Source organism: Eremothecium gossypii, chromosome I (genome assembly GCF_000091025.4).
Source record: "Eremothecium gossypii ATCC 10895 chromosome I, complete sequence".
NCBI classification, from domain to species: Eukaryota; Fungi; Ascomycota; class Saccharomycetes; order Saccharomycetales; family Saccharomycetaceae; genus Eremothecium; species Eremothecium gossypii.
In genome coordinates this window covers 262375-282700 of record NC_005782.2, presented here as the reverse complement: position 1 = coordinate 282700, position 20326 = coordinate 262375, and the positions used below count along the sequence as shown (strand labels likewise).

Here is a 20326-nt window from a genome sequence, read left to right as displayed (position 1 = left end):
ACCAATGCAATCGATCAAATTCCAATCTCCGTCAGCGTCAGGCAGCCGCGTTATGTGTTGAACTCTTCGCTGCTTCTCTTCTCTTCGCTGAACCCGCAAGAAAATTCCACCTCACGCCGAACCAGAGGCGAAAAACTGAAAATGAAATAAGGCGCCGGCTTCCGAGGACGTTGCGGGCTCGTGCAGCTCTACTTGCAATACCCGCAATAGGACTACCAGACCTTATTAGACACTGTAATATGTGGGCAGCAGTAGGTGCAGTCTACAAACTTTTATAGCGCAGCCGGGCGTATTACTCTTTTCTGCTCCCGCGTCCGCGATAAGTTGTGACTCACAGTCCCGCGGACGGAACGTGCGACCGAGTGCGGCGAATAATGAGTAATGTTCTATGTAGTGGTTGCTAGGGGGCTGAAGGCTATGCTCTGGGGTAGCTGGAATGTCACGCAGAACATGGGCTTCGTAGGTGCCACTTTGCGCACGAGGTGGAACGACAGCGCAGTCATCGGCAGGATGTCTGCGCTGGTGTGCATTATCTCGAGCACACGGCGGTGTATGCGGGCGTGCAGGTCTGCTGGCGCGGGCTCGGGCTCGTCGGGGCTGTATTTCTCGAAACAGTGACAGTGGATGTAGGGCAGCACGAATGCTGGGTCGGCAGCGGCGTCCTCGGAGATGCCGTGGCGCGAGTACAGCCCGGCGAATTCGTTGAGAAAGGAAAGCGCGCTGTCGGGCAGGTTCATGACGTAGTGGTGGAAATAGCGAGGGAGCGTGACGATGCGCGGTGGCGCCGGGGGGGCGCCGCGGCGGCGGCGCGCGGGCGCAACCGTCACAGATCCTCCTGTTTGTGCCGTCCAATCGCGGAGCAAAGCGGGCGAGCTTCTGATAAACTCGCGCCCGTCCAGGTTTTTCGGGCGCACAAAGCCGTCCACCTTGTTGGCGGCTATGTTATCGCGCAGATAGCGGAATGACTCAGGATTGAGATCGTTTGCCAGCACAAGGACTTCCTTTTTGGCTGCGGGGATCGCGAACGGCCCTACGCCCGCGAACACGTCTGCAACAAGCTGGCCCGGCTCGAACAGGCGGACCAGACGTTCGTGCTCGGTGTGCAGGCGCGAGTTCCAGTACACCTTGCTGAAGTCGAACGTGAAGGTGCAGTTGGACTCGCGCTGCGAGACCACGAGGTCCGGACGGCCGGCCAGCACGTTCATCTGGAACGTGCGGAACTGTGATGCGATCGCGTCCACCTTGTCGACGACCGTTTCGATCTGGCGGTTCTTGTCCAGGATCACCTGGCCAATGAGCGAGCCATACGGCTTGAGCTCCGTTCGCAGGTTCACGTGCGCCACGTGCCCGGTGGCCGTGAACCCCGAGGGCACCTCGTCCAGGAACTCTTCTGGCAGCACCGAGCGCAGGATTTCATCTGCGTGGTAGAATTCGTAGTCCAGCGTGTAGTTGTAGTCGCGCACTGCGGCGCCACACTCATCGAGGAAGGCCTGAGCGTCCGCCGACAGCTGCTGCTTCACGTCTTCCACGCGATGGACCGAGTCTTTGAGTAGCACGCCCTTGGCCACGTGATTGTCGTTCGCTACCATCTGCTTCTTGAGCGGGGGCAGCCCGTCCACGCGCGCGGGGCTGTCCACCAGTCTGACGACATGCGGAACGCGTGGAACACGTAGGATCTCATCTTTGAAACGTTTAGAGAACACTGAGATGTTGCGGGGGTCTGGGAAGCTTACAACGACCAAAGGAATGGATCTCGTGAACACAGATTTGTCAAGTTGTGTAATACCCCGGTGAACCGGGGGCAGATATCGTGCGGGAAGAGCCATTTTGCTGAAGTTCTTGACCAGCCTTTGCATAGACTTGTCTTGTGCAAGTGCTTTTGCTATAGTTCATCATAATTTGGCTGAAAATTTTCGGCGATGACTTCAAGAAGTAACAAAGCGCTATCCTCAACACTGTTTCGCCTGGCCTAGCGAGCCTCTGAAGTTCTGAAACGTGTCGTCTCAGCAGTAATGAGCGAGGTAATAACGATCCGCAAGCGGCGTGGGTTTCAGTTCCATCGGAGCCAGTACCTGGACGATGAGGAAGAAGAGTTTGATTTGGACGTGGAGATGGAAGGAGCGGATTCGTCGGTGATTATGACGCCAGGAGAGCTGATTACAGATGATCCTGTGTGGATGCGAGGCCACGGCACATACTTCCTGGAGAACAAAACGTACTCGTCGGTGGCGGGCACCGTTTCCAGGGTGAACCGACTCCTGTCGGTGATTCCTTGGCGCGGGCGGTACACGCCAGAGACGGGCGACCACATTGTCGGCAGGATCGTGGAGGTCGGCAACAAACGATGGAAGGTGGATATTGGCGGAAAGCAGCACGCAGTGCTCATGCTGGGTTCTGTGAACCTGCCCGGCGGCGTGCTGCGGCGGAAGTCTGAGAGCGATGAGCTGCAGATGCGCAGCTTTCTGAAAGAGGGCGATCTGCTGAACGCAGAGGTGCAGTCGCTATTCCAGGACGGAAGCTCTGCGCTACACACACGGTCGCTGAAGTATGGGAAGCTGCGCAACGGCATGTTCGTCCGGGTACCTAGCTCGCTGATCGTTCGGAGCAAGAACCACACACACAACCTTCCGGGCAATGTGACGGTTATCTTGGGCGTTAACGGGTTTGTGTGGCTCCGGAAAACCTCCGATATCGATCTTTCAAATAACCACCACGGTTCTACAGTTAGTGGCAAGGCCGCTAACACGCTGGCTGGTGTAGCCTCTGGAGAATACAAGCCCGGCGCCAACTCTGTCTCCATTACGAGGCTGGAAGAGGAATCATCATGGGAGATTTATTCCGACAAGAACGATCCTATCCCGTCGAATATCCGGAACACGATATCTAGATATGCCAATGTCATTAAAATTCTCGCGCATTGCGAGATCGGCATTACGGAGGCCCGCATCGTGGCGTCATACGAAGCCAGCATGGCATATGGCAATGTGGGCTCCTTGATTGAGACTGAGACCATGGATGCAATTGGGCAAGATGTTATAAATGGTGAAAAAATGAGAGGCAACGCATAGCTGTTGGCTACTCTATGTGTAGTATTTGTGATATCTATTTACATGCTTATGTATATAATCGATTTATACGGGGAAGAACATGTCAGTTCTTCGTGCTCTCTCTCGGCTTGTCATCGGCTGGGGGCATACTCGAACGAAGGCTAGGCCTGATGTATTTCTCGAGGAAACCTATCTCTTCCTTCTTCGGCATATCCCCTTTGCGTTTGGCCACAATGCACCAAGTGGTTCCGAGATGTGTTCTTTTTTCGGTGACGATTTCTAGATCAGAGTCATCTAGAATTTCGCCAATATCCAAGTTCCATCTGCAGCCCCAGGTCTCGAGACGGTGCTCGGCTCTCTTGTCTAGAATCTTGTTCACAACGTCATAGGTCCCTCTGCCATGCTCAAGCAGAACTATTCTTCCGCCAGGCTTTAGCAATTTCGCAAAGTTTTTCAATGCCCGTACAGGATCATGGTGAGAGCACAGACCGAAGGCTTCGATGATGGTATCGTATTTAACCTTGGGCTTGGACTCCGGGATCACCTGCTCAGGAGAGTTGACCAATTCCAGATTCTGTTGCTGAGGCGAATGCCCAGTCGCCAGGTCCACTAAATCTTCTGCTTTTCCAACTACGAATGCAGCTTGTTTGAAGTGTGGGTATTTTTCTCTGAACTTCTTATTGGCGATCTTCATCATATTCTTAGACGCATCCAGAAAGGTGATTGTGTCGATTTTGCTCAAGTCTAGGTAATCTATATTCCTACCAGTACCAGATGCAACTTCTAGCACATCGCCCTCGCAGTGCTTCATCAGCCACTTGCGCCGTTTGCCCATCCGAATGGCCATTTCTTCCATTCTCACACTGCGGTCGTACTCTTCGGCCTTCTCGTCATAAAATTCAGTGGTGTCCCTAGCCGGCAGGATATGCCTATTGATCTTGTTGAGATCCTCCACCTCAAATTCAACGCCATCATAGTCTTCTGAGTCCCAATCTGGATGCTTATCCTTTAGGGCATTGTACAGTTCCAGCTTTCTTTCGTCGCGAGTACGTAGTTTACCCTGCAGTTGTTTGAGCCTCAAGCTTTCATACTCATTTATATGCCCATCTGCAGCCTTCTCCTCTAGTGCGTCGCGTTCTTTCTCCTTCGTGTACAACTTCTTCATATAGTAGATACCATAAATGAGAAACAAGCCGTAAACGGCAAACAGATACTTCGTCATGGCCTTATTAAACTCTTCAGTTTGAAAATAGGCACCCCACCGCACCAGCTTATTTGGGGATCGCAGAGCAGCTTCTAGCCTCTCTTTTTGTAGCTCTTCTTTAGTCTTTGGTCTGCTAACCTTCGCGCCGAACGGTGGAAGATGACCTTTGTGGCGCACAGCTGCAATAGAGCGACCAAACACTGGTCCCTGAGCAAGAGAACCAATTCTTTGCCTTGCAGATGCGATTGCAGAGAGCATTGGTGGATATCTGGCTTACTGGATGATTCTTGGTATATTAGGAATCGAAGTAGCGAACAAATTTTCATACCTGGCCGATCAAACTGCTCAGCTGACAGATAGACCTCCGCTGCTAAAAGGGAGGAAGAGTTAACATATAAAATTATCTATGTAGAGATGATATTCTATACAGATGTTTAGTAACTGGTCAGCTCAGTTCTTTTTGCCATTGGCAAATGTCGCTGCGACGATCAGCGGAAAGACAGTAGTGACATCGGCGTAAACTTTCACAGATTTAGCCTCTACCTTGATCTTACCCCAGGATACAGCCTCGTCAGGTCTGGCACCGGCATCCGAGCCGTCAAACTCCTGGCCGGTGTTAATATAAACAGCATAGTCCGCACCGTTTCTCATGAGACACGCGTTGGCAATGTGGTGTTTGATTAGGCCGCCGCCTAGGATTATCATTCCCGCCTGCGAGGCCTCCATCGACATCGAATTGATCTTCCGGATATCAGCTACAAGGTCTAGCCGTAGCTGTTGGGGCGAAGCTCTGAAGGTGTGGAGGAAAAGCATGTCGCCGATAGAGCCGTCTGTTATCGCAGGGCAAAAGACAGGGATCTTATTTTTATGAGCCCAGTATAGGACACTCGATTCGTCGTTGATTTCTTTCCCTAGTCTGTCACAGAGCTTGGATGGCGTCCAGATAGGGCTGTCGACATCGGTATTCACACCTAGACAGTCCTTTCCCTGTTGAGCTACGTAGGCTTCCTGCTCGGCCAACATCGCATCTAGAATCGGCACAATCCATTCCTCGAATTTGCAATAGTTATTGTTGGGTACTAGCAGATTTCCGATTCTGTTCATACCTTTGTCCCGCAGGGCCGCCCCCTTTAGGGTGAATTCGCCAAGATAAGTTGGCGCGAGACATTTTATGATGTCCTCCTCAACACCACCTGCCGTAGTTACAATAGCGCTCACCATGTTGTGCTGCACCAGGTACCGCAAAGTCTCGCGGAGCCCAGAGGATATCAAATTAGAAGTGTAACCCAAGAAGATCGTCGACTTCTGGAACCCGTTCTCATCAAAGCTACCCTTCCGCGAATATTCATCAAGTTCATCAATGTGTTTCCCCCTCCACGCGCGCATTTCGTCGATTATATCACATGCCTGACCCAGCGAAGACGCCTGGAAACCCATGGTTTTCATGGACTTGATAAGGTCCGAGGCGCGCATGTCGATGGCATCGGGCTTGGAATAATCTATACCCTTGACTTCCACAAAGCTCTCGGGGATTGGACCAGAATGCTTGAACACATGGTCTGCCAAATGGCCTAGTACTGTCTCGTCATTATTAGACATCTTGCGGTTCGCTAGTGCGCTTAACTTCTGTCTACCGGTGATGATAACCAACTGATGAGAGTCCCAAACTAGAAAATTTTTTTGTTCTTTTAAGTGTGTTCCAGAAGTACATGCAATTGGAAAGATTTACTGGGCATCACGCAACGAGCGCTTAGAATCCTTTAAGTCACCCCTCAGAGGGATGGTTAAGATAATTGGGAAGGGCGGAGCGAATTATGTTCTTGCATTCGGAAATGATAACGACGACCTGTACCGTATATGTGTAAGAGGTCGCAGCTTACGGGAAAACAATAGGAGCACTGTGGATAATTACCATTATGCGTTGGAGGTAGTGAAACCACAGCTAGGCGAATTCGTGTGCCGCATGGAGCTGGTAGACCTACCAGTATGTGATTCCTTACGGCAGGTGTTGAAGAGTAAGATTGAAGTATGGGATGCGACAACAGTAACTTGCCTCAAGATGCCCAATCTGGTGCCTGCAGGCAGTCTATCACATACCGTCGACCATTTCACGAAGATCCACATCGGCGAGAGGGCTATCGTCTGGGAATTCAAGCCAAAATGGCTATCGGGAAACGACAAATACTGCCGCAATTGTACCCTCAATCTTTTGCGAGGCCAGACCTCGATCTCATACTGTCACGCACAGCTGCTAAATCCCGGACAGGCAGGTCCCATCTTGAAGTCGCTGTTTGCGGGGCTCAATGTGCCACCTGCGTTCATTGAGGATATGGAGGCCTACATAGCGCAGCCGTGCAGCGTGCTGCAAAGGCTTCGAGTGGCCCAGGAGCAAGTGGATGCCTCTCTCGGGCCGCTGGATCAGCCCGACACCGCAGCCTCTCCAGAGCGGTGCTTGTCCATGACGCTTAAGGACGTCAGCTGCTTCGTCAGCTGGCACAAAGACGCGTCACCAGTTGCGGTAGTCGTCGACCTCGACATGAAGCCGGCCGCGAAAAGCGCGCATTGGACAGCGCTGCAAGAGCAGCTCGACCGTTTTCAGCCACAGGTGCGCCACTAAAGCGCCACTTCGGCAACCAGGTAGTTGACATCGTGCTCCACCGCATCTCTGATCCACAGCGCCAGTTTTCCACCCGAGGGCACGCCTATGCACACCTCGATGGCAGTGCCCGCATACATAATATTCGTATTCTTGTAGCGCACACCGTGCAGCCCCGCGAACCCCTGCTGTTCGACCGTTTTCAGCGCCAGCTGCAGGCTGAGCGGGCCTTGGACAACCAAGTCCGCGTAACCCTCGCTGGCGCAGTACTTCCGGTCCAGGTGGATCCGGTGCGGGTTTAGCGTCAGTCGGCTGTATGCAGCGACGACCTCGTGCTCCAGAACACACCCGGTGCACGTCGCGGGGACCGCCACCGCCTCTCGGCGTGGCCCGTCCGGCGCGCCCGTTGCGTATGCCAGGGTCCGCAGCTCGCGCAGCGCCGTGCCCGCCCCGTCCGCGATGTCGCGCTGGAGGCCCACGTAGTGTGTGCCGCCCACCTCCCGCACAAAACGCACCCTCTCGGTGCACTCGTACTCCACGCCGTGTGACAGCGGCCGTAGCCACTCCACCGTGCCCTGCGCCCACATCCGTCGCCGGAATGTGCGCACTGCGCCCGTAATTGCGCCCGGCGTCACGTACTCGTGGTATCCGTCCGCGCTGGCCGCCACATCCCGTGGGTTGAAGAACAGCAGGTGTTCTCCTGGCCCCAGCTCCGTTCTGCGCTCGCCGTGGACGCCAATCAGCGCCTCAAACTCCTCTGTAGGCCTGCGACGAACTGTCTCGCGCATTCGCGACACCACACGTCGCCCAAGATCCACTGTATAGTCACGTTCCCGTGCCGCCCCACAACCGCCCCGACCGACATTCGCACCTGCAGCCGTCCCGCCCAAGCGCCCCAGTAGCCTCAGGTGGCCTGATTTACCACCCATGGTTATATAATTCACTTGACAACCAGCGGCAGCTCACCTATTAAAAAAGAGATCCAAACATCACCAATACACCGTAATATACCCCTCTTCATAGCCAGTCACAAAGACATAAGTCCTAGCTACACAGCAGAATAGACATAGGAGATCTCGCCCACGGCCATAGGATCGTTTCCAGAGTTATATAACTAGATCGGGGTCTACGGATGCAGCAGGAGCACAATCTCGAGGCAATAAACAACTTTGCTATATGGCAGAACGATGACCTAGTGAGCAACTGCCTCCACTGTCATTTGAAGTTTACGTTCTTGTTGCGGAAGCACCACTGCAGGTGCTGCGGAGGCATTTTTTGTGCGTCTTGTACCCAGCACTTTGAGCATTACGACCTGAGCAAGGTGAAGGTGCTCCAGCGGTGCGAGGGCACGGTAGAGACAGCACCGTACCGCACATGTGACTCGTGCTACGAGAACCTTCTGCAGAGGGGCCTGCTTGCGGGCGCACAGGACGGGCCTGCGGGGCAGGTGGCGGGCAGCAGTCTGCGGGAAGGCGTGGGAGACGTAGAGGAGCCGGCACGCAAACTGGTGAAGGACGACACGGTGCGCGAGACGGTGGCGGAGCACGGGAGTGAACACAGCAGCACGGCAGTCTCTGTGCGGGCGCGACCGGAGGAGTACGATCACTGCCCGCTCTGTAACGCGGACCTCAGCGGCGATCCCGAGGACACGGCTGCAGAGCATGTGCAGAATTGCATAGCGCGGGCGACCAGCGTGCAGCAGCATCTTGTGTGCGAGTCGCCGGGGCCGATGAGCTACCAAAATCGCATCCTCGTGTCGATAGTGCCAGGCTACACCGAGGGCGGTGGGCGGCTCCCCGAGTGCCCGATATGCTTCGAGGATATGGAGCCCGGGCAGAAGGTCGGGCGCTTGGAGTGCCTCTGTGTATTCCACAACGAATGCATCCAGATGTGGTTAGAGCGCAAGTCACGGAAGACTCGTTCCGGTGGGTGGCCCGCGCGCAGTCCGAAGAACTTCTGCCCTTTGCACGACGCGATAGTCTAGATCTGCGGGGCAGAATTGCATATGTTACAGTTACGAGATGTTTTCTTCCTCTTTACTATGTGTACTTATGTATAAATGTGGTGTTAATATACAAGGTAGTGGGACTAATTGTCAACCTCGCTGAAGAGGTCGCTGTCCAAGTCTTCCGGCACGTCGCTATAGTCGTCTTCACTCGATGAGTCGTCAGCCGAGGACTCCGCTGGTTTCTCCCCCTCCGGAGCGGTTTCACGTAGCTTCCTCCTCTCCAGTTTGCGCTGTTTCTTGGCGTCCTTCACGGCCTTCTTGCGAGCAATGTTCTCCTCCTGCTCCTTCCGGCGCTGCTCCTTCAGCTTCAGCTTCTGCGCATGACGTTTCTCGAGAGCCCTGATCTCAGCATCTGTCTTTTGCACGTACTCGTGGTGGAGCACCTTGCCGCTACATATACCCTCTTCGATCTTGACCAGCTTGAGTGTGAGACGTGGACCCACCTCTGTAAGCTTGATGGCGCGCTTCTTTGGTTGCGGAGTATCGTCTTCAAGGGCGGGTTCCTCAACATCGTCGTCCTGGGCATCTTCCATATCTACGTCGCCGTCTTCCTCGCCATTAGCAGCCACAGGCTCCTTGGCAGCCACACGGGTGTCCCGCTGGTCTATAATACGGACAATGGCATCGTCGTCGACCTCCGATTCGGATGTGTACGCACCCACGTCGTGGTCCAAGATCAGAGATGCGATATCATCCTTCTTGTGCAGGTTTGGAACCGATTTGTTGAGCTTATTCTTGGAGCGGTAGAGTCGTTTCAGGTTACGCGAGATATCTACCTGGCGTATGTCGATAGCGTAGTGTCTCAGCGACAATTCGCCGGTCTCTTGGTCCTTATTAATCATGAATACTCTGCGGATGGAGGACAGCTGTGTGCGCGCCGGGTTCAACGGTGGAAATATGTTCTGGAACATGGAGACCACCACCTTTTCAACGTTTGCGCGGCCCTCGTCCTCGTTCTTTATGTCAAAGCCATTCAGCACAAGCAGCGGCGGATTCAGAATATCGTCCTTCCCCAAGGACTTCGGGTGCTTGAGGAACCGCTTGATATCCTTGCCCAGCGAGTAGTCCAATACCTGGAACGTCACCGTCGGCCCCTGCGGCGTGCGGGCGACTTTCAGAGACACGTTACCGGTTTTCTCAGACTGCGTGAATATGAACAGATGTGAGACACCCAGAGGTCCACACATCACCACGAAGTCCTTAAGCTTGTTGGATTTGCGCTCCTTGAGACGGACGGCAGTATGCGGTTGCATGATCATCCGGAAGTCCTTAACCAATTGGTTTAAAGAGTGGTTCGACAGCGATGTCTGTCCGACCCTGATCACCATGGACTTCGGAATTTGTTTCAATTCCTCCTCCGATGGCTTAACATGAGTCCGGTTCTTGTGCCTTCTCTTGGCCATAGTTGCACTGATCAAGAGACAGTTACAAATGGACTAACAAACTGTCAGGTCCCTGCCCACTGTTCTATAGACTAATAGCCATTCTTTAGTAGAATGGCGCATCGCATCGCCCATACAAAATTTTTCAACATCATATCGTTTCTTTTTTAGGTCTAAAAAGAAAACCAGAAAGGCTCGAGATGAGCTTCTAAAGATTACCTTGGGCTAGCAATAGGCCATTTCAACTCATCGCGCTGAGCAATAAGTACTATCCAAGATGAGCAAGGTCACGAAACAATCCAAGAGCCACAAGAGCTCCGAACTGGTATCCCTCGCTGAAAAGATCAAGCAGAAAGCATTGGAGAATCGCAAGCAGTCGCGGGAGGAATCGCAGGCGACTGAGGAGGCCAATACCGCAAGTGAGACTGAAGCTGCTGTGATTGAGGAGACGGCAGAGCCAGAAGAAGGATTTTCCAGCTTCCGCGAGCTGGACCTGGTGCCCGAGCTGATTGAGGCCTGCGACAATCTGAACTTCACGAAGCCCACGCCCATCCAAAGCAAGGCGATACCGCCCGCGCTACAAGGGAAAGACATCATTGGGCTTGCGCAGACCGGCTCGGGAAAGACGGCGGCGTTTGCGATTCCCATCCTGAATCGGCTGTGGCACGACCAGCAGCCCTACTACGCATGCATCCTGGCGCCCACCCGAGAGTTGGCACAGCAGATCAAGGAGACCTTTGATTCTCTAGGTAGTCTTATGGGCGTGAGAACTACTTGCATAGTGGGTGGTATGAACATGATGGACCAGGCACGCGATCTAATGAGAAAGCCGCATATCATCATTGCCACGCCCGGCCGGTTGATGGATCACTTGGAGAACACGAAGGGGTTCGCACTGCGCAAGCTGCAGTTTCTCGTTATGGATGAGGCCGACCGTCTGTTGGATATGGAGTTCGGTCCTGTTTTGGACCGCATTTTGAAGAACATCCCTACCAAGGGAAGGACCACATACCTCTTCTCCGCTACAATGACGTCGAAGATCGACAAGCTACAGAGGGCCTCGCTTACGAACCCCGTCAAGTGTGCCGTGTCCAACAAGTACCAAACAGTTGACACCTTAGTGCAGACGTTAATCGTTGTCCCCGGTGGTCTGAAGAACACGTTTCTGATTTACCTCTTGAATGAATTTATTGGCAAGACAACCATCGTCTTCACCAGAACCAAGGCAAACGCGGAGAGGATATCCGGCCTCTGCAACTTACTCGAATTCAGCGCCACTGCTCTGCATGGTGATCTCAACCAGAACCAAAGAACAGGCGCCCTAGATTTATTCAAAGCCGGGAAGAAGTCTATCTTAGTTGCAACAGATGTTGCCGCGAGAGGTCTTGATATCCCGTCAGTCGACCTTGTTATCAACTACGACATCCCTGTAGACTCCAAATCGTACATCCATCGTGTGGGTAGAACTGCAAGAGCTGGGCGTTCTGGTAAATCAGTTTCGCTAGTGTCGCAGTATGACCTTGAGCTAATTCTGAGAATTGAGGAAGTTCTTGGGAAGAAGCTTCCAAAGGAGAATGTTGACAAGAGCATCGTGTTGTCGCTTAGAGATTCCGTCGATAAAGCTAACGGAGAGGTTATCATGGAACTAAACAGAAGGAACAAGGAGAAGCAGACCAGGGGCAAGGGAAGAAGGTCGAGGACGGCAACGAGGGAAAATATGGACAAGGAGGAAGAATGATCAAATGGTAGTTATTACGTCTATAGACTAGTTGATCAGTTGATAGTTAACATCTACAGCTTAACATACTCCAAACCTATACGTCCTCCGCCTTATTGTATGATTCGATCTCTTCAACGGCAGCGTCATACTTTTCTATCGCCAGGTTAATGGAGAGTAAAGCCGGGTTGAGATATGCACTACATAAGGCAGCGACGTCCTGCTCGCTATCCGACTGAGAAGCGGTCGTTAATAGATTTTCAACTTTATGCGTACATTCTTTCAGATGGCCATATAGTTTTTTGACTATAACTCCGCTTTTTGGCTCACCGCTCTGGAAATGGTTGTAGAAATGTTTCAAAAACTCACAGCATGTTCCATGCAGCACTCTCGCACTCTCTAATATGTCAGGGGGCAGATTAGAATTTGCCTCCTGACTATCTGTCGTTTGGCTGCTCAAGAAAGCGCCCATAGTAGAATCAAAACGTAAATGTTTTGCCTGCTTTGCATTCACTTTGACAGCCTTCATGACTTGACGGTTGATTCTTTGGGCAGTCTGACTATTTATTTTCCCTACAGCTGTCAAGTCAAGTGTGCCTTGGAGATCACCCGTGATAGAGTTAATCTCATTTTTGATATCTTCCGCAGTACTGGTGGAAGTCATAGCTGGGTTTGTATCGGTCTCGCTCGTCGGGCTTCTCTGTCTCAGGTATATTTCTTCATACTCTGTTTTCCCCTCCTCTTCCAGGTCGCTGAATAATATTTCTTCGCGCTCTTCTTTATCAAGATCTTGCATTTGTAGATTAACCCTGGAATATTCATTCTCTAGTGACTTTATCATTTTTTCGCTTAACCTATTCATGCCTTTCAGTATATCTACCGAGCCATCATTATTACCGTTGGGATCGGTACCCGGCAGCATCGTGAAGTGAGGCCTGTTTCCACGCTTTTCGGGATCGTCGTTCTGATTGCCTTCCAGGTCAAGTAACTTTTTGATCGGATGCAGGAGCATCTCATCGTCCAAACGATCAAACTCTTGATCAAGAGTAAGGTATCTGTCAATGATCATATCACCTCTGTCGTTTTGCATAATTCTTTCACCCCGCAGCTTGCGGAACAGCTTCGAAGAGAAAAACCGCGCCCAGAACTCTTGCTCTTTAAAGTTCTTCGGGACATTATCATCATAAGCTTTCTTGACGATCGGATAGTTCTGAAATATGGTTAGGATCTTTTCCCTCGACACACTGACGTTGACCTTATTGTCCGATGATGCCACTGGCTTGATGGTGGAAAGAACATTATATGGCCCGGTCTTCTGCGATGTGGCCAAAGCAAAAGCGCGAAGCAGTGGGATCCGCGTTGCCCAGAACTCCTGCGGCGGCAGTCCAGATTTGATAACCGCCTCCTGGAAGGTCTTCATCAGGGTGCGGTTCTCCTTCAGCAGCGACTGCTGCAGCTTCAGGTTGACAAGAAGCTTTTCGCGCGACAGCGAGTCGTCCAGGGCTGTGGTATTAATCAGCGGCGCTTCCGCTTGCGGCGTGGGCGCGTCGGAGCCCTCTTTACGGCGCTTTTCTTCGTACACCTCCTCATCCTTGTACCGCGAGATGATGTGCTGCAGCGTCTCCTTGATATTGTCCATCACTATCCGGTTATTGAAGGTGAACATATGCACGACCGGCTTGGGCTCTGCCTCCCCCCCATCTTCGTCCTTCAGTCGCTTCGCCGTGCTTACTTTTCCCACGAGCCGTAGCATCATCTTGTCGCTGCTGGCAGGCGTAGCCTGCAGCTTATTTATGGTATTTAGCATCACAGAGTGCGATTTGTCCCCATCTGTCGACCGCCATGTCAGTATCGCCGGGTTCGACTCCTCATCGATCAGGAGCATCCCGCTCACCTTCTTGAACACCGCGGCACCGCTGTGAGACATATTTAAGTTCTGCGGTTCGCGCTTATGCTGTTTTTGCTACCACTGCGCTTCCTTGTTACAGTCTCGAACGCTCCTAAACCTGCCCACGACCACTTTTTTATCAGAGAAAAGATCCACCTGCTAGCACAAGATTACCAGGCTCTTGGAGCATATAATGGGCGACAGATATCACTTAGACCAACCTAATGTTAATGCTTCCGGGGCGTTGAGTATGTAATTATACCACGTGACATATAATTGGCGTTGGTTGATGATTAAAATTTTCACCTCAGAGTAGACCATCATTACCAGTGCGCATCGCGAAGGTACTTTACAGCAGGAGCCAATCCAGATCCAGTTCGTTTGTGACACCTAAATTATGTCTGCCCCAATCATTGGTATTGCTTTTGGTAACACATCTTCCTCGATTGCATATGTCAATCCTAAGAAGGATGTCGATGTGATTGCTAATCCCGATGGTGAGCGTGCCATCCCATCGTGTCTATCCTATGTGGGCGACGACGAGTACCACGGCGGCCAGGCTTTGCAGCAGCTGGTGCGCAATGCTAGCAACACGATTGTGAACTTCAGAGACTTTGTTGGGCTCAGCTACGCCGAGTGTGATGGTAACCGGTGTGCGACCGGGGCTCCGCTGGTGGACCTGGATGGCAAGCCGGGGTTCCTAATTGCGCGTGCCGGCCGTGAGGAGCGTCTAACCGTGGATGAGGTTGTCACACGCCACCTAAGGAAGCTGCGCGAGGCTGCCGAGGACTACATCGGCCAGTCTATTTCACAGGCGGTGCTAACTGTTCCTACAAACTTTGCGGAGAAACAGAAGAGTGCATTGCGCGAGACTGCATCTCGTGCCGGCTTGGAGGTGGTGCAGTTTGTGAACGAGCCTTCCTCTGCTCTTTTGGCGCACGTGGAGCAGTTTCCATTCGACAAGGATGTCAACGTGGTTGTCGCAGACTTTGGTGGTGTGCGCTCTGACGCCGCTGTGGTGGCTGTGCGCAACGGCATCTTCACTCTACTTGCCACCGAGCATGACGCAACCTTGGGCGGTGCCCTTCTGGACGAGGAGCTAATTGAGTTCTTTGCCAAGGATTTCGAAGCGAAGAACAAGTGCAACCCTAGAAAGAACGCTCGTTCATTGGCGAAGTTGCGTGCTAGCGCCGAAATCACAAAGAAGACCCTCTCGAATGCCACGAGTGCTACTATCTCCATCGACTCGCTTGCGGATGGGTTCGACTACCACAACTCCGTCAACAGAATGCGCTATGAGCTGGTGGCGAACAAGGTTTTCTCGAAGTTCACCCAGTCCATCCAGAACGTGATTACCAAGGCTAACCTGGATGTGCTAGATATCGACGCTGTTCTACTAGCAGGTGGTGTTTCCTTTACTCCAAAGTTGACCACTAACCTGGAGTTCTTGTTCCCTGAGTCTGTACAGATTCTAGGTCCACAGCACAAGAACGCTACCAACAACCCTAACGAGTTGTTGGCATCCGGGGCCGCTTTGCAGGCGCAGCTTGTCTCCAGCTATGATGCTGACGAGCTAGCACAGGCTCTCCAACCAATAGTCATCAACACCCAGCACCTATCGAAGAACATTGGTGTGCTGGATGCTGCTGGCAAGTTTGTGCCTATCCTGCTTGCCGAGAGCTCGTATCCAATTAGAAAGACAGTCCGCGTAGAAGATGCGACTGGCGACATTTTGATCTCTGTCTATGAAGGTACCAGCATCGCCAAGGAGACGGTTGTCGAACCTTCTGCGAAGGACGAACCAGAGGATGAAGAGGAATCCGAGTGGAGTGACGAGGATGACGAGCCAGAGGTTATTCGTGAGAAGGACTACGTAATCGAGGCGAAGCTTATGGACTTAGGCATAAAAAATGTGAAGGGTCTAGAGCTTTCCTTCACTATCAACAAGGATGGTGTGCTCACCGTAGCTGCTAAGGACCTGGGTTCTTCGAATGCCGTCAAGGGTTCCTTGTAGGCTATCTTTGTATTTTATAAACTTTTCTAATCTACTACAGCTGCTACGTTAAATGCGCATGCGAGTCATCTAGCACAGGTGATGCCTCGTTCAGCCGTGCACTTCGACTCTTGGCAAGGGGGTCTCACCATCTTCCTCACTGTAGCGATGGCAAACATGCACGCCATGCCGCGCACGTGCCAAATGCACGCTCAGATTTTAGAAGCTCGACAAGATGTAAGCGAAGAGACAGGAAACACACAACGCCGAAAATGGCAACAGCACCCACAGTACATATCATTGGTTTTGGATCAATTGGGGGCCTGATAGGTGTCCATCTACAATGCGCAGGCATTGCACGCGTCGTGCCCGTTCTCAGCTCTCCGGCACGTGCTGCCCTATTCCACGAGCTAGGATCTAAGGCCACCCTTGACTCCGTGCATTGCCCGGAGACGCCGCCACTCTCTGCATATTTCCCGGCAGCAGTGAGCACGAGCGATCTTCAGGAGACGGGCAGCCCCATCGACCATCTCGTGATCACGTGCAAGGCCCAGCACACCCTTGCCGCGCTCCGACCCGTGTGGCCGCTTCTGCACAATGGCTCGACCATCGCGCTGCTGCAGAATGGTCTTGGCGTTGCCGAGTTGCTGCGCGCCGAAGCGTCGCGGCGCGGCCTGTCCCCAACGCTCTTCCAGGGCGTAGTCACACACGGCGCCCACCGGGACAGCCACTGGAACCTGCACCACGCAGGCAAGGGCCAGCTGCTGCTGGCTTGTCTACCACGTGACCCCACCAGCATCATCCAGGCCCCTGCGACGGTCGCGCGGGCGCGCGCCTCCCCGCTGGCAGCCGCCCTGCTGCGCACGCCGCTGGATGCTGCTCTGCTCCCGTACCAGCAGCTGCTACCCCGCCAGCTCGAGAAGCTCGTGGTGAACGCCTGCATCAACCCGCTCTCCGCTCTGCTGGACTGCCCGAACGGCGCCCTGGTGCCCCAGCGCGAGCTCTTCGCCGCCATCGCCGCCGAGGCCGCCCCCGTTCTGCGCAGCGCATACAGCGCGCTCTTCTCTTCCACGACCGGCCCCCCGCCCGCCGATCCAGACCTGCTCGCTCCCGAACGCCTGTCCGAGAAGGCTGCTGCCGTCGCTGTCGCCACCGCCAGTAACTCGTCCTCGACCCGCGAAGACGTCCGTGCCGGCCGTACGACTGAGATCGACTTTATTAACGGCTACATCGTCGACCTGGCTGCTGCCGCGGGCCTTCCCGCCTCTGCCGTCCGCCTCAACCGCGCACTCCAGCTGCTTGTTCATGCCCTGCGGCGCTGACGCTGACCGGCTGAAGTAAGCCTGGCGCCGTATCACCATTCACGGCACAGCGTGCCGGCGCATCGGCGTCAGCGCCCATCCAACCCGCGCCAGACAGTATATAACGCATTCGCAGATCTTTGTCGCACGCACCCGGCGCAGCCTGGCCTGCGGTCCGAGCCCCAGCAGCGCTCGGGAGCGTTGACGCTGTCCTCAGAAAACGGGAATCTCCTCTAAAAAGGAAAAAAATTTTTGATAGCAATTAGTTCGCAGACTCTTAATAAAAACGCACACAGGCTTATGTGCGTAGCGTAAAAGCCTAAGCATTTAACGAACAGCAGCCCGTAGCAAGCATCGCGACAGGGTTCAAAATCTACTCGTAAATTCGCACGAGACGAATTTGTGAAATTTTGGGCGAAAACTGGACGAAAAAAAAACGGATTGATTTCACGATTATATTCAATTCATCATTAAATAGTCGTTCAAGCAGTACGCCGACGCTGCCAAGCTGGGAGCACACAGGACAGAGCAGAGCAGTGTGTAGCAGTGCAGGGTCAAGCAGCGTGGAACGCGACGAGGTACGAGCAGGACCTGACACGATGGAGCGCGGAACGACAGCGGGAACAGGCGAGGCCATGGCGGCGGAGCTGCAAGCGCAGGCGGCGGCGGTGGCCAGGCTGCACGAGCGGCTGCAGACGCTGGAAGGGCTGCTGCCCGAGCAGGATGAAGTTGTGACGCAGACACTTGACACGCTGACGGCAACGGCCAAGAACCTAGCGCACAACCAGCGCGCGTTGGAGACGAAGCTGGACGACCTACTGAAGAACCAGACGAACACCGATATGGCGATCAACGAGCTTTCTGGGCGCCTGGAAAGCCTGATGGGCCTGTTTGGCAACGGTGGACTGGGGGTCGTGGTCGGTCCGCCGGGCGGAGCACAGTGCGGCGCAGCGCCTCCGGCGTCGCGTGGTCCGGGCCGCCCGAAGAAGAACCAGACGTTTGTCACGACGAACTTGCCCAATGGTGCCTCATACTCGCGTATCCAGCTGCCGCTGAACAACATTAACATTCCGAAGAGCCGCAAGCACTTCACGGACCCGAACCAAGAGCCACCGAAGAAAGAGACTACTGGCACGCAGCCCGTGGCCCCTGATGGGACCTTGCCGCCGCCGCGTAGAAGAGGCAGGCCTCCAAAAAACCGGAAAAATCTTGCTACAGCTGCGGTGTCCACGGGACCCGTGGCAGCGGCCTCCGGCGGGCAGGTGAGCTCCACGTCTTCCAAAAGGGCCTCCGCTGAGCCTACAGGCGTCAGCGCAGCACAACAGCGCAAGGCAAACTCCGAAGAGGCGCCTGTGCGTGGTAGGCGTGCGGCAGCGCTTTCTGGATCCGCTGTGTCTACGCGTGGCAGTCGGCGCCGGTCCACTCGGGCTCGACGCCAGAAGAACTTCTACGACGAGGAATCCGACGAGTCTGAGGAACTAAGCAATAGCGAAGTGTCCGAAGAGTCAGATCTTGATAAGGACGAGGATGACAATGGAAATGATGCATCGTACGAGGAGTCGTCGGCCCGAAAACCCGCACAAAGAGTCCCCAAGCTGAAGGAGAAAGAGAAGGTTAAACATGAGGATGAAGACGAAGACGACCTATCTGAAAGTCCCAATTCTCTGAGTAAGACGAGAAGGCAGTTGGAGCTAGAACGCAGGCGCGACCCGCGAGAAAAAATGCTGGTCTCGATGAAATATAGCGACCGGGACAAGGCGAAGTCTTTCATGGAGTCCAACAAGGATTTACTTAAAGCAATGAAAGAGGAAGAGAGAAAGAAACGGATGACAGCTATAAATTATGAGCCCATATACAATAATTCGCTTCAGCAGACGATACGCCAGGTACAGAGTAATGCGGCCGGCATAATTCCGCCTCTTTCGTCATCAACGCTCGTCCCAATACCGCAGAGCTCAGACAGCAATCGGACTATAACTGCAGATGCAAGTACGCTATCAATCCCCAACACCGAGCCGCGGCGTATGGGGATCTTGTCGATGCTTAATTCACACGAGCCGTCCCCGAGCCAGGCCGCCACCGGCCCTTCCTTGGAGGTCGCAGAAAGCTCGACAACGTCTGTGGCACCACAGCCGCCGATTGCAGAGATAACGGCGACCACAACGCCCGTGCGCTCGCCGAGCAGCAGCTCGCATAAAAGATCGGTAAACGACACGGACCCTCTAGAAGACACACCGATAAAGCGGCAGAAGAACTCGCCAAACGCCGCTGCCACGTCAATAATACCACAGTCGGCTCCAACCACCGGCTATACCACTGGCTACACAACGATGACGACGACCATGACGCCGTCGTCGGAGCTAACCAAGAACAGTGCCCAGGCGGCTGCGCGCGGCAGGCCTTCCAATGCATCCAACGGTTCAGACAATTCCGCGGCTCTTCTAATGGCGTCGCCCATAGAGCTCGTGTGTAAGGACGGTTACTTCTACCGTCGCAACGACTTGACGACCCCCATCACAACCGGAAACTACCTGGGCATGAAGTTCAAAAACAAGGAGGAGGAACTGATAAAGATGACCATGCACGAGGAGGACTATGCAGAGCTCACGAGGCAGGACCGCATCAACGCGTACTTCATGAAGCCCGACATAGACATCGAGACCGAGTACGCCTGCCAGGTCCTCTCGAACGTCACGCTCACCGAGAAGTACGTCAACAGTCTCGAGTACTTCCTCATGGAGTTCCGCTGGGAGAACCGCCTGGTCAGCCTCGGCCTCAAGCTGCGCGAGTCCAAGCGCACCTGGCAGCGCCGCAAGGCGCTGTTCGCGCTGTTCGAGTTCTGGCGCGACAAGTCGCGCGAAAAGCGCGGCTTCCGCGACTTCACCATCCTGCACGCGGTCAAGGAGATGGAGAACTACCGCGTCTTCATCAACCGCTCCGTCTCCTGGTTCTACAACCACATCACCCTGCTCAAGATGATCCTCTTCGACCTGTGCGACAACACCGATACGCAGTGGCGCGAGTGGATGTTCCCCAAGGGCTCGGCCGTCCCCGTGGAGACCGCCGATGCCGGTGTCACCAAGCAGAACATTAACCAATTCATCGACAGCATGCTGACGCTGGACTTCCTGGAAGACGGCACCGAAAACCTCCACACAAAGAGCTCTGCGGCCTGATTATGCATATACGT

At 53.8% G+C, this 20326-nt stretch overlaps 13 protein-coding genes across 13 annotated transcripts; 7 read left to right on the top strand and 6 right to left on the bottom strand.

Annotated features, from left to right (window-relative positions):
• Positions 1-386: 386 nt before the first annotated feature.
• TRM5 (tRNA (guanine) methyltransferase) lies at positions 387-1856 on the bottom strand (the record flags this gene model as incomplete). The annotated part of the gene is made up of 1 exon (NM_207862.1): positions 387-1856. The coding sequence occupies one exon, from the start codon at positions 1854-1856 to the stop codon at positions 387-389; it is 1470 nt and encodes a 489-aa protein (NP_982509.1).
• Positions 1857-2012: 156 nt separating this feature from the next.
• Positions 2013-3068, top strand: RRP4 (exosome non-catalytic core subunit RRP4; the record flags this gene model as incomplete). The annotated part of the gene is made up of 1 exon (NM_207861.1): positions 2013-3068. One exon carries the CDS (start codon positions 2013-2015, stop codon positions 3066-3068), a length of 1056 nt encoding a protein of 351 aa, NP_982508.1.
• An 82-nt stretch (positions 3069-3150) lies between these two features.
• On the bottom strand, positions 3151-4509 carry OMS1 (putative RNA methyltransferase; the record flags this gene model as incomplete). The annotated part of the gene is made up of 1 exon (NM_207860.1): positions 3151-4509. One exon carries the CDS (start codon positions 4507-4509, stop codon positions 3151-3153), a length of 1359 nt encoding a protein of 452 aa, NP_982507.1.
• Positions 4510-4701: 192 nt separating this feature from the next.
• DYS1 (deoxyhypusine synthase) lies at positions 4702-5850 on the bottom strand (the record flags this gene model as incomplete). The annotated part of the gene is made up of 1 exon (NM_207859.1): positions 4702-5850. The coding sequence occupies one exon, from the start codon at positions 5848-5850 to the stop codon at positions 4702-4704; it is 1149 nt and encodes a 382-aa protein (NP_982506.1).
• Positions 5851-6031: 181 nt separating this feature from the next.
• IPK1 (inositol pentakisphosphate 2-kinase) lies at positions 6032-6868 on the top strand (the record flags this gene model as incomplete). Its single annotated transcript, NM_207858.1, has 1 exon — positions 6032-6868. One exon carries the CDS (start codon positions 6032-6034, stop codon positions 6866-6868), a length of 837 nt encoding a protein of 278 aa, NP_982505.1.
• On the bottom strand, positions 6865-7776 carry HTD2 (hydroxyacyl-thioester dehydratase HTD2; the record flags this gene model as incomplete). The annotated part of the gene is made up of 1 exon (NM_207857.1): positions 6865-7776. The coding sequence occupies one exon, from the start codon at positions 7774-7776 to the stop codon at positions 6865-6867; it is 912 nt and encodes a 303-aa protein (NP_982504.1).
• Positions 7777-7979: 203 nt separating this feature from the next.
• On the top strand, positions 7980-8831 carry PIB1 (phosphatidylinositol-3-phosphate-binding ubiquitin-protein ligase; the record flags this gene model as incomplete). Its single annotated transcript, NM_207856.1, has 1 exon — positions 7980-8831. One exon carries the CDS (start codon positions 7980-7982, stop codon positions 8829-8831), a length of 852 nt encoding a protein of 283 aa, NP_982503.1.
• Positions 8832-8935: 104 nt separating this feature from the next.
• Positions 8936-10258, bottom strand: SSF1 (rRNA-binding ribosome biosynthesis protein; the record flags this gene model as incomplete). The annotated part of the gene is made up of 1 exon (NM_207855.1): positions 8936-10258. The coding sequence occupies one exon, from the start codon at positions 10256-10258 to the stop codon at positions 8936-8938; it is 1323 nt and encodes a 440-aa protein (NP_982502.1).
• Positions 10259-10514: 256 nt separating this feature from the next.
• Positions 10515-11975, top strand: RRP3 (RNA-dependent ATPase RRP3; the record flags this gene model as incomplete). Its single annotated transcript, NM_207854.2, has 1 exon — positions 10515-11975. The coding sequence occupies one exon, from the start codon at positions 10515-10517 to the stop codon at positions 11973-11975; it is 1461 nt and encodes a 486-aa protein (NP_982501.2).
• Positions 11976-12051: 76 nt separating this feature from the next.
• Positions 12052-13881, bottom strand: TFB1 (TFIIH/NER complex subunit TFB1; the record flags this gene model as incomplete). Its single annotated transcript, NM_207853.1, has 1 exon — positions 12052-13881. One exon carries the CDS (start codon positions 13879-13881, stop codon positions 12052-12054), a length of 1830 nt encoding a protein of 609 aa, NP_982500.1.
• A 358-nt stretch (positions 13882-14239) lies between these two features.
• SSZ1 (ribosome-associated complex protein SSZ1) lies at positions 14240-15856 on the top strand (the record flags this gene model as incomplete). Its single annotated transcript, NM_207852.2, has 1 exon — positions 14240-15856. The coding sequence occupies one exon, from the start codon at positions 14240-14242 to the stop codon at positions 15854-15856; it is 1617 nt and encodes a 538-aa protein (NP_982499.2).
• A 251-nt stretch (positions 15857-16107) lies between these two features.
• PAN5 (2-dehydropantoate 2-reductase PAN5) lies at positions 16108-17157 on the top strand (the record flags this gene model as incomplete). The annotated part of the gene is made up of 1 exon (NM_207851.1): positions 16108-17157. One exon carries the CDS (start codon positions 16108-16110, stop codon positions 17155-17157), a length of 1050 nt encoding a protein of 349 aa, NP_982498.1.
• Positions 17158-17735: 578 nt separating this feature from the next.
• Positions 17736-20312, top strand: SUM1 (Sum1p; the record flags this gene model as incomplete). The annotated part of the gene is made up of 1 exon (NM_207850.1): positions 17736-20312. One exon carries the CDS (start codon positions 17736-17738, stop codon positions 20310-20312), a length of 2577 nt encoding a protein of 858 aa, NP_982497.1.
• Between the last annotated feature and the right edge of the window lie 14 nt (positions 20313-20326).